This window comes from Natator depressus, chromosome 1 (genome assembly GCF_965152275.1).
Source record: "Natator depressus isolate rNatDep1 chromosome 1, rNatDep2.hap1, whole genome shotgun sequence".
In the NCBI taxonomy this organism is placed as follows: domain Eukaryota; kingdom Metazoa; phylum Chordata; order Testudines; family Cheloniidae; genus Natator; species Natator depressus.
The window spans coordinates 248,042,332-248,059,942 of NC_134234.1; the positions used below are offsets into that span (position 1 = coordinate 248,042,332).

General features: G+C 41.7%; 2 protein-coding genes across 4 annotated transcripts in view; one reads left to right on the forward strand and one right to left on the reverse strand.

Moving 5' to 3' along the window:
• NUP37 (nucleoporin 37) overlaps window positions 1-14,254 on the reverse strand; it is a 32,015-nt gene extending 17,761 nt beyond the window's left edge. Inside the window, exons 1-5 of one of the 2 annotated variants that reach the window (XM_074940575.1) lie at window positions 14,151-14,254; window positions 10,123-10,334; window positions 7,970-8,094; window positions 4,230-4,302; window positions 1,301-1,395 (exon numbers count right to left, since the gene is read on the reverse strand). In XM_074940575.1, coding sequence (XP_074796676.1) covers window positions 1,301-1,395; window positions 4,230-4,302; window positions 7,970-8,094; window positions 10,123-10,278 — 449 coding nt within the window. In that variant the 5' untranslated portion in view covers window positions 10,279-10,334; window positions 14,151-14,254. Of the gene's footprint in view, window positions 1-1,300; window positions 1,396-4,229; window positions 4,303-7,969; window positions 8,095-10,122; window positions 10,335-13,406; window positions 13,450-14,150 lie in introns of those variants that run through there. The other variant, XM_074940586.1, reaches the window with a different exon arrangement.
• PARPBP (PARP1 binding protein) overlaps window positions 14,249-17,611 on the forward strand; it is a 90,898-nt gene continuing 87,535 nt past the window's right edge. For both annotated transcript variants that reach the window (XM_074940553.1, XM_074940562.1), the window contains exons 1-2: window positions 14,249-14,382; window positions 16,530-16,683. In XM_074940553.1, the coding sequence (XP_074796654.1) occupies window positions 16,534-16,683 (150 nt within the window). In that variant the 5' untranslated portion in view covers window positions 14,249-14,382; window positions 16,530-16,533. The remainder of the gene's footprint in view (window positions 14,383-16,529; window positions 16,684-17,611) is intronic.

Genomic DNA, 17,611 nt, shown 5'->3' on the forward strand with positions numbered 1-17,611 from the left:
AAAAAATACAGGACCCTTGTACTGACCAAGGTAATACCTCTGAATTTTCAGTGGGAATTAATTTAACATCGTGTAGCCCACTGTATGAAATGTCTTCCTTTCTCACAGAGGTAAGGTGCTCATAGCCTTTGAACTGTATTTATTAAATCTTCTCTTTAGTTTTTTTCCTTAAAAGACAGACCAAAATCTCATCCAAAATGATAAATTAGAAAGTCCAGCTATTGTGCATAAAAGTGAGAGATATTTAAAAAAATAATTCCTTTAGAAAAGGATTGCCTAGAGGTTTAAATGGTCATGTTTAACAAAATACAATTAGGAATTATGTGGCTCCCCCCTCTTAAGTTTACAACTCCCATTCTAGGTTTATAAACCCTACAAGTGTCTTACTTTGTCATTTAAAAGAGTAATGCTTTTCCAATATGGCGCTCTCTCTCTCTCTCTGTGTGTGTGAGAGTGTGTGTGTGTGTGAGAGAGAGAGAGAGAGAGAGAACTTTTTACCATGGGTTCTAACGGCCAAATCCTCAGCTGGTGTAAATCAATGTAGTTTAGTTTAAGTTACTGGAGCAATGATGATCTGTTCCAGAGTATGCACATCACATATCAGATCTAGCTTTAATTTTATTTGTTTCTGGCTGTGCACGTGGAACCTCACTCCCAGTCTTTTAAATGGAGAAATCAGGGGTAGGGATTATTTTGAATGTTATTTGGCTACTGATCTATTTAAGAGTGATTGTTATATCAGTAACTAAAAAACACAATCATCTTAAAACAACACAAATCACCTCTGTTCTGACATCTTCCCCATCTCTTTGGAATATTTTATCACTGAACCATTAGCGCAGAGGCATCAACCTGTGGTTTTGGGTTCACTTATGGCCCTTGACGCTCTAACCATATTTGATTTTTAATTAAATATGTTTCCTGAGTCTTCCCCTGTGATTTTTAAACGTAAGTGTTTGAGTCAGCCCTGCCACTCAAGGGAGAAGGTAAAGGCACCACCTCCTCATAAACCTGCCATCACTTCCTCTGCAGCTCACAAGGAATTCTGAGTAGCTACTGTCCCTTCCTTGCTGCAGCTGCTCAGCAGACCGGATGTCTGCCTGCCACATTGCAGGGGACAGAGGAAGAGTATCTCTGGCTCTTACATCTGCAATCCTGTGCCAGCCTCTGGTACAGTAGGATAGACGCTTGGCTCTCTACCTAAGCCTCTAGGAGGCGCTAGCAAGGGATAGCTTTTCTCCTCATTGGAGCCATCCAAGGCAGTCCAGGATTTCAATCGCACCGTGAAGAGAATACATACCTGCACGTGTGATCATCACTCACACTTGCAATATCCTGACCTTCTTTAGGGGCAAATACCAGATCATTAATGTAATCTGAGTGGCCATCAAAGATCTGTCAATGAGAACAAAAATATTTGCATACTGAAGTCATAAAAATAATAATTCTGATAAACAGCAATATTTGAGCATTCCAGAAGCTTCTACAATGTATTCGGGAATTGCTACAGGAAAAGCATACACATTTAAAATGAAGTCGGGGTTCTACAGTTAGGAGTAGAAACTTATGCCATTATTAATTATTTGTATTACCATAGTGCCTACAAGCTCCAGTCACAGTCCAGAACCCCACTGTGCTAGGTGCTCTATAAACACAGAACAGAAAGATATTGTCTGCCTCCGAAGGGTTTCTAGTCTAATTATAAGACAAAATACAACACATCTACACGGACAGGGGAGTACAAGGAAAAGAGTCAGTATTGGTCAGCGTGGTAGACAGTGGTCTTACACACCAGCAGTCTAACTGTTCTAAGTTATTTTTATGGGCATCATTGCAAAAGAGAGTTTTAAGGAGGAGCATGAAGAAGGATAATGAAGTGGCTTAGCAGATGTTTACAGGGAGCTCCTACCAAGTGTGTGGGGCAGCATGGGAGAAAGACCAAAGGTGCTTGTTTGAAAATTTAACAAGTGCCTGCTTTCAGTTCTTTGCTGATAATTAGATCAAACCAGGTTTTCCTCTAAGACAGTAATGTCAGACTATAGTTTGTGAAATCCTTCTGAAAGTGCCAAATGCAAATAAGGTTTACTATTAAAAAACAAAAATGGCTTAGTGGTTACAGTCAGACTAATCACATTCTTTAACTGCTTTTGCATGTTTTGTGTATCTCTACAAAGTCCCTTGTTGTATAAAATGTTTGCTATGTTGAATCAAAGTCATCCATACATCCACTGTAAATTTTGACACCCAGGTATCTGCAACAGGTAGTTTTCAGTCAAGTGACATTAGGAAACTGGGGTATCAAGTTTAAAAAAAAAAAAAAAATCAGCCTAACATGAGGCTGGTCTGATCCTGGCTGTTCGACAAGTTCTGAGCATCTATAACATGTTTTAGGACTGTGTTGTGTATTACAGAAGCTCTCGCCTTTTAAAAAATTTTTTTCAGAGCAAACAGGTAAGATTCCCTTGGATGGCATTGTCAGCAACTTGGACACAATATTTCATATTTTTTGCTTACAGGGGTGGATCACGAGTGGCACAAGAGTAAAGACAGTGATACCTGCAGCCTCTCCTCCTCTGAAAGTGCTGGCTCTAGGGACAAGAGTGTATACACATGCTACAGCACCGCTGGATGGTGCGTACAACTTCGTGTGCACGTGTTTACATTCCAAACACACACAGTCATTTTGGTTCTTTGCTGATTGAATTATGGCTTTTTTTCCATTGTCCGTTTAAACACACAGAAGAAATCAATTATCATATATAAGGAAGATGAGCTGAAACCTGATTAAGGTACAATACAATAAAGCAAAAATGCATAATATATTTAAAAAAAAAATATAAAACTGACAGGTTAATACACCACAAATGAAAATGCTGATGAGAAAAAATAAACATGGATCTCAGCAGTGTCGATTTTCCTAGCAAATTTTTCTTGAATTTCAATTGAACATTTCTATACGCTAATCAGTAGTCAATTACACAATAAGTGTAGGAACTAGAATGCTATTACGCACCAAGATGTAAGCTAGAATTTTCAGAAGCCCAAACTGCTTAAGTCACTTTTGAAAAGGGACTTTGGAGCCTAAGTCACTTCGGCATTACAAAAAAATGACTGTAGATAAAATTTTCACAAAGACAAGACAAGTTTCTAAAGCAGATATGAGTTCTCCACTTCTGCAAGTGGCGGTACTGCCTTCAGAGCTGGGTGGCCAGAGAGCAGCAGCTGCCGGCCAGGTGCCCCGCTCTTAAGACAGCACCGCTGCCAGCAGCAGTGCAGAAGTAACTATGGCAATACCACACCATGCCACACTTACTTCTGCGCTGCTGCTGGTGGTGATGCTGACTTCAGAGCTGAGTGCCAGGCCAGCAACCACTGCTCTCCAGCTCTGAAGGCAGAGTGGCTTCTCACATCCCCACAACCCCGGGAATACATTCCACACCCTCCAGTTTGAGAACCTCTACCTTAAATAAATGGAATAAAAGACTAATGCATTTATAAACATTCTTTGAAATGTGTGTTTGTTTTCATATGGCTTCACAAAAAAGCAATTGCTGGTTTAAGAATGCATTTCTCAGAATTGTCTACAATTATGGTATAAGTGACTGCACTGATTTCAGTATTAATGCTTTTAATTATTACGATTATAGAAGGAAAATCTTAAAAGTTGCAATTAAAACAGAAATTAATAATGATTCCCAACCATTCTTAAACATTTATGCTGTATCTCTAATTTATACTCACTCGCTAACTCTTTCCTTTATAGAACATTCCTAAAGAAAGCCTAGATATTAAAAACATTAGTATGAACTTTTGCCCCCAGCTTTCAGTATGTAATAGAATCTTTTCACTTCCCCACTTCAAGCTCACATGTTGACAATCTGTCCTTGCCTCATTTTAGTCCAAGCATAAATAATTACCTACTTGCTTTTCTAGAGTTCTGTTAAATTCAGTTATGCAGTCATTTTTCTTTTCTATTAAGAAGTACAAAACAGGAATAAATTGCAATTACCTGTTGCATGCAGACCTTTCCCTCTTTAATGTGTTGATTAAATGCTTCCAGGTATTAGGACACATTCAGTGTTGCAGATCATAATAGCAGATATTTCTTTTACAGTACAATTACAGTTATCTTGTAATACAACATGCAGGTTAGGGGATAAAACAAACAGACTAAATTCTGCTAGAGGCTAAAAAGATAGAAAAATAAATTCGAATAATGTGCATCTTACCTTATATTCATTCTTATCCTGGAGATCTGAAGTGAATAGCCTTAACTTCCTATCAGCAGCTGCAGTACAAAATCTAGAATAATGGGGGGGGGAGGAGAAGCAGCCCTTCAATCATTTCTCACTTGCAAAATTTCCATCCCAATTTAAGTTAAAGATTCACTTCATTTTTCAGAAGGAAATTCAGATTATGCTTTTGAAAATGGAAATTCTTCTAAATATTATAATTCCCTTTTGGAAATAACAGTCTTTACAGTATTCAGTGGAATGCAGTGTATTGTAGCTGCATGTCAGGTGGCAATGGATACTTTATACTGAAAGAAAACTATCCATTTTGCCCAACCAAATAAGTCACATATTGAATCAACTGTGAAATCTTTGAAATAATAAGTCAATTATAATTAGCATTTGCACCTATTGTTACCGGTGGTGATCAAATGGCTAGAGAAGTTAAAACATTTATAATAGCAATTGAAAGAGATACTAATGTAAGTTCATAAAGCAGTTTCTAGCATGCTTTAGTAGTGGTTTAAAACACAAGAATGGTATTAACACTAAACATTTTATTTTTAACAAACATCAGATTTGGCATTTGTACACTATGTTTGAAACACTGCTTGAACATTAAAAGTACTTCTAATTGTTAAACAGGTACTACTATTTAAGTGTCGGCAGTTTGTTCAGACTTAGGGCATGGCTACACTTGTGAGTTAGAGCTCATTAAAGCAGCCCCGGGTGCCCTAACTCATGATGCGTCCACACTGGCAAGGCATGTAGAGCACCCGGACTCCGCGGCTGGAGCGCTCCTGGTAATCCACCTCGATGAAAGGCAGAACACTTGCTGCGCCCCAGCTGGAGGGCCGTGGCGCCAGCGTGGATGCCCTGGTCTGTTAATGCACTCTGATCGGCCTCCAGAAGTGTCCCGGCTGAAAGACTCCGAAGAATTAGGAAGAGGCCACGTAGAAGCAAAGAGGACATGCTGCATGAAGTAATGCAGCAGTCCCTTAATGAAAGTCAAAAAGCACAGGAGGGGTGGGAGAGTGAAAGGAGGGTCTGCCAGCAGAATGCGGAACGCCAGCACCAAAGCACGGAGCAGCTGCTAAGCATTATGGAGCGCCAAGCGGACTCGATACAGGCGCTTGTAGCCATGCAGGAAGAGCACTACCGCACCCGCCCCTCCCCTGCAGCCCTTGTCCCAAAACTCTTTCCCTTGTGCCCTCATATCACCTCCAACCCACTTTCCCCCACATCCGGGTTCTTATCACCACCAGCTACCTCCAACACCTGTAGCTTCACCAACCAGCCCTACAAACTACAACCTGTACCCACTGCACTCAGCCCCCATCACCATGCATTTTAGCCAGCCTGAAGTGCAGCACTCATTGCACAGCACTCCAGACAGGAAGGTAGAGTATGAGAACAGGACATACACAAATCTGTGATTGAACCGTTCCCCACCCCACCCCCTTGCCCTGTTTTCCAAGCAGTCGTGTTTCTTTTCAATAAATGAATTTTCTTTTAAATAAATGGATTTTTTGGCTTTGAAAACATTCTTTATTATTGCATTAAGTAAAAGATATCTTAGCGCCCAAGAAAGCAACAGGCACTGCAAGTCAGCGTAGTAAACAGAGATTCCTACTAACATTGGAACCACTGCTCTTCACTCCCGTGCAGGGCACCAAACATATCTGGTGGCTTTCAGCCTCAAATTGCTCCCTCAAGGCATCCCTAATCTTTGCAGCCCCGTGCTGGGCCCCTCTAATAGCCCTGCTCTCCGGCTGTTCAAATTCAGCCTCCAGGTGTTGAACCTCCGAGTTCCATGCATGAGTGAATCTTTCACCTTTCCCTTCACAAATGTTATCGAAGGTATAGCATGTGGATATAACCGCGGGGATGTTGTCATCGGCCAGGTCCAGCTTCCCATACAGACAGCGCCAGCGGCCCTTTAATTAGCCAAAAGCACACTCCACAGTCATTCTGCACTGACTCGGACTGTTGTTGAACCACTTCTTGCTGCTGTCAACGCTCCCTGTGTAGGGTTTCATGAGTCACGGCATTAAAGGGTAAGCGAGTTCTCCAAGGATCACAATGGGCATTTCGACTTCCCCTACGGTGATCTTCTGGTCTGGGAAGAAAATCCCAGCTTACAGCTTCCTGAACAGGCCTGTGTTCCGAAAGATGCGTGCGTCATGCACCTTTCTGGGCCAGCCTGCATTAATGTCCATGAAATGCCCACGGTGATTCACAAGCGCCTAGAGAACCATAGAGAAATACCCCTTCTGATTAATGTACTTGGAGGCTAGGTGGGCTGGTGCCAGAATTGGACTATGCATCCCATCTATCGCCCCTCCGCTGTTAGGGAAGCCCATTTGTGCAAAGCCAGCCACAATGTCATGCACATTACTCAGAGTCACAGTTCTTCTGAGCAGGATGCAATTAATGGCCCTGCAAACTTGCATCAACACGATTCCAGCGGTCGACTTTCCCACTCCAAACTGGTTAGCGACCGATCGGTAGCTGTCTGGAGTAGCCAGCTTCCAGATTGCAATAGCCACCTGCTTTTCCACCGGCAGGGCAGCTCTCAGTCTTGAGTCCTTACGCCTTAGGATGGGGGCGAGCTCAGCACACAGTCCCATGAAAGTGGCTTTTCTCATCCAGAAGTTCTGCAGCCACTGCTCATCATCCCAGACTTGCATGACGATGTGATCCCACCAGTCAATGCTTGTTTCCTGAGCCGAAAAGCGGCGTTCCATGGTGAGCATGTCCGTGAACGCCATAAGCAATCTCGTGTCATATGCGTTACACGAGTCAACATCATAGTCGGACTCCTCACTGTCAATTTGTACCTTAAGGAGTAACTTGACTGCCAAACGTGACGTGCTGGTGAGACTCATCAGCATATTCCTCAGCACTTCAGGCTCCATTCCCACAGACTGAAAGGGAAGACAGAGCGCGCAGTACAAAAAACGTTGAAAGATTGCGTCAAATGTGGACGGAAGAACAGGGATAGCTGGGATGCGAAGCGATGCATCACGGGGTGTTGGGACGGGACCCAGAATGCCCTGCATTCCCCCGCCCCCTTCCCACAAGCCACAGCGCCAGAATGGAAAGAGGTGCTCTGTGGGATAGCTGCCCATAATGCACTGCTCCTGCAAATGTGGCCACGCCAGTGCGCTTGCAACTGACAGTGTGAACACACTGCAATGCTTTCCCTACTGCACTCTCGGAGGGCTGGTTTAACTCACAGCACTCTACATCTGCAAGTGTAGCCATGCCCTTAATAAAAGCATAAAACCAGGTTTAATACTCTTTTACTGTAGTCCTACAGTTCTGTAGTTTCACAAATAACATCTGAATCTTGCCTGACATTGGCTTGTACCAGAGAGAGAATTTCATCCAGTCCTAATGCAGACTTGATTATTGTAGAATAGGGCATTACAAAGAGTCCTAGCAGTGTTCTTTCTAGACAGACTACAGAGAAGGTTAATTACATTTTATTTACACCCACTTTCATATTAATTATTTTCACTAATTCAAAACTGAATGGTTCTTTGAAAAAAGTAAAAATTAACTAAAGCCAAAGGGTGAAATTCTGACCCCACTGCAGTCAATGGGAGTTTTGCTATCGACTCCAGTGGGGCTAGGATTTCACTCGAAGAGTCTAACTTTACTTTTGCATTAAGGAATAAAAGGTGGACAGACAAAAGAAAAGTTGCTCTTGTACTTAAATGTTTTTAAAATACCTTATCTGGGGAGGTAAAGCATCCAGTCTGGTTTCTGGACTCCATGCTATGGCATCGACTCTGATCCCATGATGAAACGTTCTTAGTGTCTCATACTGTATTCCTTCCACTTCTGTATCCTCCTCCTAAATATATAAAACATTGTAATAAACTAAGAGAGAAAATGGTATGCTATTATTGATCCTCCAAACAAGCCCTTCAGTTCTAGATTAGTGTGAATTAAGTCTTGTGGTGACCAAAAACTACTATTTGATTGCTTTTCAATAATGTACGCTCCTCATGGGAAGGACCATGCCTTTCGATATGCTTGTACAATGACAAATCACACTTCGAGTGATTTTACAACATAAACAACAATAATAATATTCAGTAACTTGTGATAAATAAGCGAGTGGCTGGCCTCACTCCAGTTTCTAGTGAACAAGTAAGCATATCACAAAGCCAACACCGCAATTCACAACTTAGTTCACAGTTTCAGCAGAAAGATAAAAACTCTGAATGGGCAAAAAGATTGAGACTTTAACTTTCAGAGATAGTAACTTCACAGACTTCAGGCACACTATCTGAAGGATATGGAAAAGTTTGCACTGCATCTGATCTTTGAGTACATATAGGATATTATTTTCAAGTGTTGTCCATTTAGGACCTTTGACAAGAGCTAAGAAAGAAGTCAAAGCACCATAAAGTCAATAGTATGTAGTAGGTTTTCCAAGCTAACTTGTTTCTAAGTTAATTACTGAGTGTTGTTAAATGTGTGGAGAACTGCTATCACACAGCAGATAAAACTGAACTGCGTAGTGAAGTGTACCTAAGGTAACCACAGAAACTGTTAGAAATGTACTGCTGTACTGTTTCAGCTACTAGCAGAAAAAGAAAAAAATCCTATGAATATATTGTTGTTATTGCTTATGCATTAGAAGGTCTAACAACATTTCCAATGTTCTACCACACACAGCCAAGTGCAAAGATTTTAGAAATTTGATTCAAGGATAAAAAGCTCTCCCACAGGTTTTCAAACACGTAAACTAAAAAGAAACCTAACACTAAGATACCGTATGCCCCTTTATAAAACAATTTGTATTACTTGATTATTTATATACTTATGGGCTCACAGAACAATATCTTAAAGTTTTATCCAGCTATTTGCCAACAGCAACTATGCAGAGATGTTCAGAGTGAGGATAGTGAAATAAAACTGTTTCTACTTGTAAAATTCTGTATGTCAATGCAGATAAAGCGGTATAAGAATTTTAAACATGTGAGTGCCATTCATTTGATATATTTTGTGGAGTTTTGCCACATTTGGTAGAAATACTTCAACATTTTTCCCTCTTATCTGCGACCCTTTTAAAAGTAATCACTAGTTTATGACATAATTTTTATCACTGAGTCAGTTGTCTTGAAAAAAAGACACCATAAGAACTATATACCACTTATCACAAAGTTAGGTCCTCATTTTAGGCCTTTCTTAACTATTTCTTAAAAAGCCAGATATACCTAACAAGAGAAAAATCATCAAAGCAAAATATTTGTACCACACAGGACACCAGCTCATTCTTTCCTTCAAAATATTATTTTCTGAAATATTGCAGCATTTTAAATATACCTTATTTAGAATCAAAAATAATTTAATTCATCTCTGACATTTTGGGAGCTAACCAGAAACTTAACATGGCCACAAATCATTAATAATAGGTACCCAAAATAAAGATCAGGGCTCAGATTGCTGTTAAAGAAAAAGTTGAATAAAGTGTGATAAAACACAGCAGATACCCAATTACGCAAAGAATAGTGTGAACTTAGAATTGTATAACTTTCCAGGTAGTAATTAATACCTTCGAAGAGATGCTGCAACAGAGATTACTTTCCAAGGAAAGAATAATTGCTTCAGTGAAAATCTTATTCACTGTGAACTATGACATTATGAAACTTTGTAGTAGCAGAATGAAAACCTCACAGAGAACTATGTATAATTTCAGTTACAATGTGTTTCTGTGTGAAGCAGAGCTATTTGGGGAATAAATATTAGACCCATTATAAATAGAGTAAAAGTGTTTTTGTTCCAACGTACTGTTTTATCAGTGCCTTTTAAATACCGGCACTTTATTAAATACCAGGAATTAAAAAAATCTTTGATAAAAACATATACTAACCTGAAATCTGCAAGTCCCAATAACTACATAATTATTGCCACCATATGCAATTAGGGAACCTACATCTCCACTATCAAATGGATTGAATTCCACCACATGCACATAATCCTCACAATCCACAGTGTAGGTAGCGTTTCGAGAAGAATCTTGCTTCATCTTCAATGGTAAAAATCAAGTTAGCACAGAGGTAACTTCTTCTGTAGAACATGGAGCTATATATCAAAATAAATATATATATATATATATATTTTAAAGAACTTGCTGCCACAGCAGTATATCAAAATACATTAGTTTATCAGCAGATACAACAACAAAACAGATGAGGTTGTCTTTAGAATCAATATTTTAAAAGTTAGAATGCAGTTCTACTCTTGAAATTATTATCTAAGATGACAACTTCCAGACATGAATTCTTTTCTGACTTGTACATCGAGAGAATTGTTCATTCCCAACTGTAGGGCCACCTTTACAACCCCACGGTCTTCAAATTCAAAGGCAATAGGGCTTCATAACTAGAACTGAAAGTAGAATGTGAAGACTAGACGTAAATGAGGGCACTTGGCCTGCAGAATCTTTATTATTGACAATGATGATAAACAGCTATAATTTCAGTTCCCAGGCTGCCTTTGAAGGGTTGGTAGTTTGAAGGTCCCAGTATTAATTTTTTAAACTTATAAACTGGGCAAACTTGATGTGAAAATCACTGGTACACACGAGCAACTTAGACTTACTTTCTTCTGGTGTTGCCAGTAATGACTGCAGTACCAATTTAAACATATAGCTCATTTTTTGTTTAATATTACTTTTAGGGCTGTCAAGCAATTAAAAACATTAATTGTGATTAATCACACTGTTAAAAAATAATAGAATACAATTTATTTAAATATTTGTGGATGTTTTCTACATTTTCAAATATACTGATTTCAATTACAACACAGAATACAAAGTATACAGTGCTCACTTAATATTTATTTTTGATTACAAGTATTTATACTGCAAAAAAACAAAAGAAATAGTATTTTTCAATTCACCTAATACAAGACAAAGAAGTTTGTTTACATTTGCAGAAGGTAATGTTACCTGCTTCGTGTTTACAATGGCACCTGAAAGTGAGAACAGGTGTTCTCATGGCACTGTTGTAGCCGGCATTACAAGATATTTATGTGCCAAATGAGCTAAATATCCACATGTCCCTTCATGCTTCAACCACCATTCCAGGGGACATACATCCATGCTGATGACGGGTTCTGCTCAATAACAATACAAAGAAGTGCGGAATGACGCATGTTCATTTTCATTATCTGAGTCAGATGCCACCCACAGAAGGTTGATTTTCTTTTTTGGTGGTTTTGGTTCTGCAGTTTCTGCATTGCAGTGTTGCTCTTTTAAGACGTCTGAAAGCAAGCTCCACACCTCGCTCCTCGCAGATTTTGGAAGGCACTTCAGAGTCTTAAACCTCGGGTTGAGTGCTGTATCTATCTCTAGAAATCTCACATTGGTACCTTCTTTGTGTTTTGTCAAATGTGCAATGAAAGTGTTCTTTAAATGAACCACATGCTGCTTCATCATCCGAGAGTGCTATAACAGGAAATATATGGTAGAATGCGGATGAAACAGAGCAGGGGACGTACAATTGGTTCAGTCAGAAATTTAATTAACGCTTATTTTTTTAAATGAGCATCATCAGCATGGAAGAATGTCCTCTGGAATGGTGGCCGAAGCATGAAGGGGTATACCAATGTTTAGCATATCTGGCACGTAAATACCTGGCAATACTGGCTACAAAAGTGCCATGCAAATGTCTGTTCTCACTTTCTGGTGACACTGTAAATAAGAAGAGGGCAGCATTACCTCCTGCAAATGTAAACAAACTTGTTTGTCTTAGTGATTGGCTGAACAAGAAGTAGGACTGAGTGGACTTGGAGGCTCTGAAGTTTTACATTGTTTTGTTTTTGAGTGCAGTCATGTAACAAAAAAAAAAATCTACATTTGTAAGTTGTGCTTTTATGACAAAGATTGCACTATTGTACTTGTATGAGGTGAACTGAAAAATACTATTTCTTTTCTTTATCATTTTTATAGTACAAATATTTGTAAGCAAAAATAACACATTTGATTTCAATTACAACACAGAATACAATATATATGAAAAGGTAGAAAAAAAACCCAAAATATTTAATAAATTTCAATTGGTATTCTATTAACAGTGCAATTAAAACTGTGATTAATCGTGATTAATTTTTTTGAGTTAATCGTGTAGGTTAACTGCAATTAATCGACAGCCCTAATTACTTTTGAAAATATATAGTCATTTTTTCTGGAGTCACTTTTCAGAATGGAATCAAGTTTTAACACTTTCTCCACCTCCACCCTTCAACACATCATCAATCAATAAAAATACTCCCTAAATATAAAGCTCTAAAACCAGATGAAACCAAAATCTCCACTGAATCTGCTGTGGAACTGGTGATTGGAGAGAGCTCATGACAGTTTTCTTTATTCAGTCCACTGGCATTTGACAGTTAACAATGATGTGGAAGAATCCTCACATCTCCAACATATTCAGATCCCTAAGAAAAGCATGTGCATGGATGTTAGATATCTCAGAGAGCTTTTCACAGGAGTAAAGGACAAAATCTTCCCTGCCCCACTCTTGTTTAGCTCACTGTGCAGAGGAGGACTACTACCTTTTAGTGGTGCTGCTTACGTGTGGTGTTACAAGCACGTTTGGATTAAAGATACTACAGAAATGCAAAATAAATGTCAGAAAACAGAATAGTAAGGCCTGTTCTACACTATGAAGTGAGATTGATGCAAGTCGCCTTGCATCAGCGTATTTGTGCGTGTGTCTGGTGGATGTAAGCACCTTGTTATATTGATACAGACACTGAGTCAGTCGGCCTATTGAGCTCCCCTCTGTTATCCCCCTGGAAAAACGCAAATGTCGAGGCCTATGCTTCTCACAGCTTAGATTCCTCTTCTTATACTGAAAAGCATGATTGATGACATCATATCTACATTTGATACTAAAAGAAACCATTTTCCCCATAAAGATTTGTAGAAGGCCTATCAAAGTGCTGAACGTAAGCAAAAACAAGCATCTAGTAACTTACGAGCACCTACAAACTGATAAGGAAAGAAGATTGCAAGCGAAAAAGTCACCCATTGGGAGAAATAGCTATGAATATTTTTTGGCTCAGTTTCCTTGGTCACCTCCATGTTAGTTTTCTCATCTATAAGGATAACAAATGTTGAGTGGGAACTAGCAGCAGGAGGAACTTTACCAGTGTTGCTAACTCTTGTGATTTTATGACAAATCTTGCCCTATTTGGTATTCTTCTCAAGGTCCCAGCTCCTGGAGTCAAACAAAAAAGCTTGGATTCTCATCTAAAGCAAGTTTCTCTGGTTGCAGAAAAAACCCTTGAAAACCACGAGCCAAACACATCCGAGAGACTTCAAAACCCACAGGGCGAATTTAAAGACACCCCTCCTCCCTAAAAGAAAAGGAGTACTTGTGGCACCTTAGAGACTAACCAATTTATTTGAGCATAAGCTTTCGTGAGCTACAGCTCACTTCATCGGATGCATCACAAATCTACTGACGATCTGGGGCCTGACTCACGCCTTGTGAAGGGTGGGGGCTGGCAGCAGGGCATTACTTCGCTCTCTGAGAGCGCCCTGGGCACACGGGACAACGCAGCACCCCGGGGGTGCAGCTGGGAAAGGGACGAAGCGTGGAGGCGACACAGGGGCGAAGGAAGCACGGAACGGAGATTGGGCCGCGGCGGGCGGGCGGGGGGGGGGAAAGAGAGGGGCGGCGGCAGAGCACAAGGCCAAGGGCTGCAGCCCATAGCGCCCCAGACAGGGCAGGTTCTACGGGGCCCCTTGTCCCGCGGCCCTGACGGGAGCTGAGGCCTGGACCGATCCCAGCGGGTGATCGCTAGCTGCACCAAGCGGCACACACACTCACTCACTCACTCACTCACTCACACGCACGCACACGCGCGGCGGCGCCACCACCTACGTACATCTGCACCTCCCTGCCGGCCTCTCTCCCGCGAAGAGTTTGTACGAGTTCGCGGGCACTTCCGGCCTCAGCGCCTTGTGTTTCCGGGTCAGAGGCTACTCGCTCTTTGATTGGGCAGCTGCGGGGGATTTAAATGTAAACCGCCGGCAGCGGGGCGCGAGCGAGCGGGTAACTAGGCAACCGACTGCTTCTTCTTTCGCTCGGGGCCGTCCGAACTGCCTCAAGTGCGCAAGGTAACTCTTCCCTCCCGCGGGGAGAGGGACCGCGGGTGGCGGATACAGTCTGGGAGCTGGGGGGGTCCCTGGGGCTGGAGTCTCCCCTGGCCTGGTCCTCGGCGCTGCCCCCTACCCTGGCCCGCCAGCAGCCATGCCCCCGCCGGACTCGGGCAAGGGGAGGCGGCTGTGGCCCCTGCGCTCGGGCGGGGCCGGGCTGTGCTCGAGCTGCCCCCAGAAGGGCCAGTCCCTGCGGCTGACTCGGGCAGAGTGTCTGCGCGGCCTCTTGCTTCGAGGGGTTCGTGCGGGCCTAGCAGCCGCCTGGCTGGCCGGGGCTAACTCGCCGCGCGGGCTGTGACAGGGCCATGCCGAGCCAAGCGTCCCTCTAAATGGCGTGGGGCCACCGGTGACTTCCCCGCCCTCCTGGGGCTGTGTCCGCTTTTAGCAACGTCCTAACCCTGTCTCCTCCGCAGGGCTGGATTTCCAATTAGGCACAGTAGGCACGTGCCTAGGAGTGCCTAAAAGTTAAAAATGGGTTACAAGTTTCAATTTTTATGGACAACAGGAAGGTGCAGCCCTGTCTGGAATACCGTGGGCAGAACTGGTCCCACTGTCTCAAAAAAAAGATATTGTAACATTAGAGGAGCGTTCAGAGAAGGGTGATGAGAATGATTAAGTTCCTGGAAACATATTCATGAAGGTTTCAGAGTAACAGCCGTGTTAGTCTGTATTCGCAAAAAGAAAAGGAGTACTTATGGCACCTTAGACAGTATGCATCCGATGAAGTGAGCTGTAGCTCACGAAAGCTTATGCTCAAATAAATTGGTTAGTCTCTAAGGTGCCACAAGTCCTCCTTTTCTTTTTATATTCATGAAGACAGATTGAAAGGATTGGGATTGCCTGCTTTAGGAGATGAATAAGAGGGGACATGATAAAAGCATATAAAAATGAATGGTATAGGGAGCTTCTGTTTTCCCTGCCCCATAATACAAGAAAAGGGGGACATTCAATAAAATTAAAAGGTGGCAAATTCAAAACTGAGAAAAGGAAATAGTTTCACACAATGTGTGTTTAAACGGTAGAACACATTGCCACCGGAAGTCAATGAGGCCAAGAATTTAGCAAGCTTCAGAAAGAGTTTGGCTATTTATATGGCTAACAAGAATAATGGAGTTAGCATTAAACCCATGTTTCAAGGTTTAAGCTGATTGCTAGTTATTTGAGATCGTGATGAGACCTAATGTGGGGTGCATTTCTGCTTATTGTAGAGTTCTTACACCTTTCTGAAGCATCTGGTGCTGGCTGCATTAGATGCTGAATTATATATACTTGATCAGACCTGAAGTCTGGCAGTTCCTATGATGATTTTTTACAGGCAGAACTAGAGGTGGTGATGGATGATGCAAGTGCCTTGCCACCAGAAGTGTTTCTCTTCTGGGGGATGGAAGAAGAGAGGAAATACAGCTTAGTCTGCCACAATGAGTGGCTACCCTTACAGCAAAAAGAAAAAGAGTACTTGTGGCATCTTAGAGTAACAAATTTATTTGAGCATAAGCTTTCATGAGCTACAGCTCACTTCATGCTGTAGCTCATGAAAATTTATGCTCAAATAAATTTGTTAGTCTCTAAGGTGCCACGACTACTCCTTTTCTTTTTGCGAATACAGACTAACATGGCTGCTACTCTGAAACCTACCCTTATAGCAGAGGTTTTCAAACTGTGGGGACCTCTCCCCAGTGGTGCAGAGGAACATTCTGGGGGGGTGGGGGGGAGACGGGACACAGACGAGTGGTGATGCCAGGCGGCCTTGGCTTCAGCCTGGCCTGATGGGGTTCGGGGAGGGAGTGCACCACCTCCACCCCGGCTCACCTCTTTTTGTCTGGGTTGACAAGGGTGCAACCAAAAATTTTAACTCAAAGGGGTTTGAAAACCTCTGCCTTAGAATCTTTTTGCATAAATGGTGTATTTTAATTTCTTTATGGGGAGGGGGAACTATGTAGAGACAAGTCAGAGGAAGAAATCATAGCAATTGCATTGGGTTAAGGAGAATGGCGAGAGATTGATAAATGTGGGGTGCCTTGCCCCCAAAGTGTTACTTAAAAAATTATGGTTTTAACACTGCATTTATATTTATGGACTTAATTCTCTCTCTCTGTGCTCCACTTCAGGAGTATGGCTACCTTTCAGCAAAAGATCTTAAATATGCTCAAGTGTTTTAGAAGACAATGGTGCTTATTTTCAGACTCAGAAAGGACTACTGTTTGTGGTGCAGACTGCATGATGATGGCTTTACAGCTATCAATGGCTGAAGTCAATAAACAGGTTAGTGCTCTCTCAATGGAAGTTGTTGGGTGATCAGTACTTATGAAAACCAGGCTGCTATATTTAGGCATTAATAATATTTAGGAGCCTTAACTTTAGGCACACATTTTAAAATATTGGACTTTGACTTTTGTATACCTAATTTCTCAACTTCAATATTATAATAATTTTTCTGAGGTTTGCATTTTTCATATACCTTCTCAATTTCTCCCTTTTCCTTCCATGTTCCTTCTGGCCACTAGGGGGTAGATTCACAAAGGAGCTCGGTTGTGGTAACATTCAGGTGCCTAGAAAATCACTGGGATTCCCATAGCTTGAGTTTGGTGCCACTGTACAATGGAGATAGAGGCTACTCAGAACGGGAGTCACAAAAACCAGGATGCTAGGGGCTCATTGCCTGAGGTGCCAAGCTGAGCAATGTGTGCCAAGTCTGCTTTGTAGATACTCGGGGTAAACCCTTTCCTGGTGTTAGGTGCCTGTGATACTGCACCACATAATCATCACAGTGATATATGATATGACATAATTCATTTTATGCAAGATAAGTAGTGTGAAATGTCATTGGAAGGGTTATGATTTACTGAATATGATTATCCTATTTGTGTGCATGTATCATTTTTGTATCTGAAGTTAGGAAGATTGACTATACATTTGTATTACAAATGTGTTTATGCCTGGGGAACACCCACTAGGCAAAAGGCTCAGTCTAGGTGGATGGCTGTGAAGGGCCCATTGAGGTTACTGAGCCATTAGGAAAAAACAATAGGTCTTAGAAGAAGCTTATCTCCCACCAGGGTGGGGGTAGGGGAGACTTCCTGAGGATGCTACAAACAGCCGCTGACTCATGGCTGCTGTGACACTACAGGGACATGTGATCAGGTCACCTGGTGCTGGACTCCATCTTGGGATATCAGTGTTTTTTCCACTG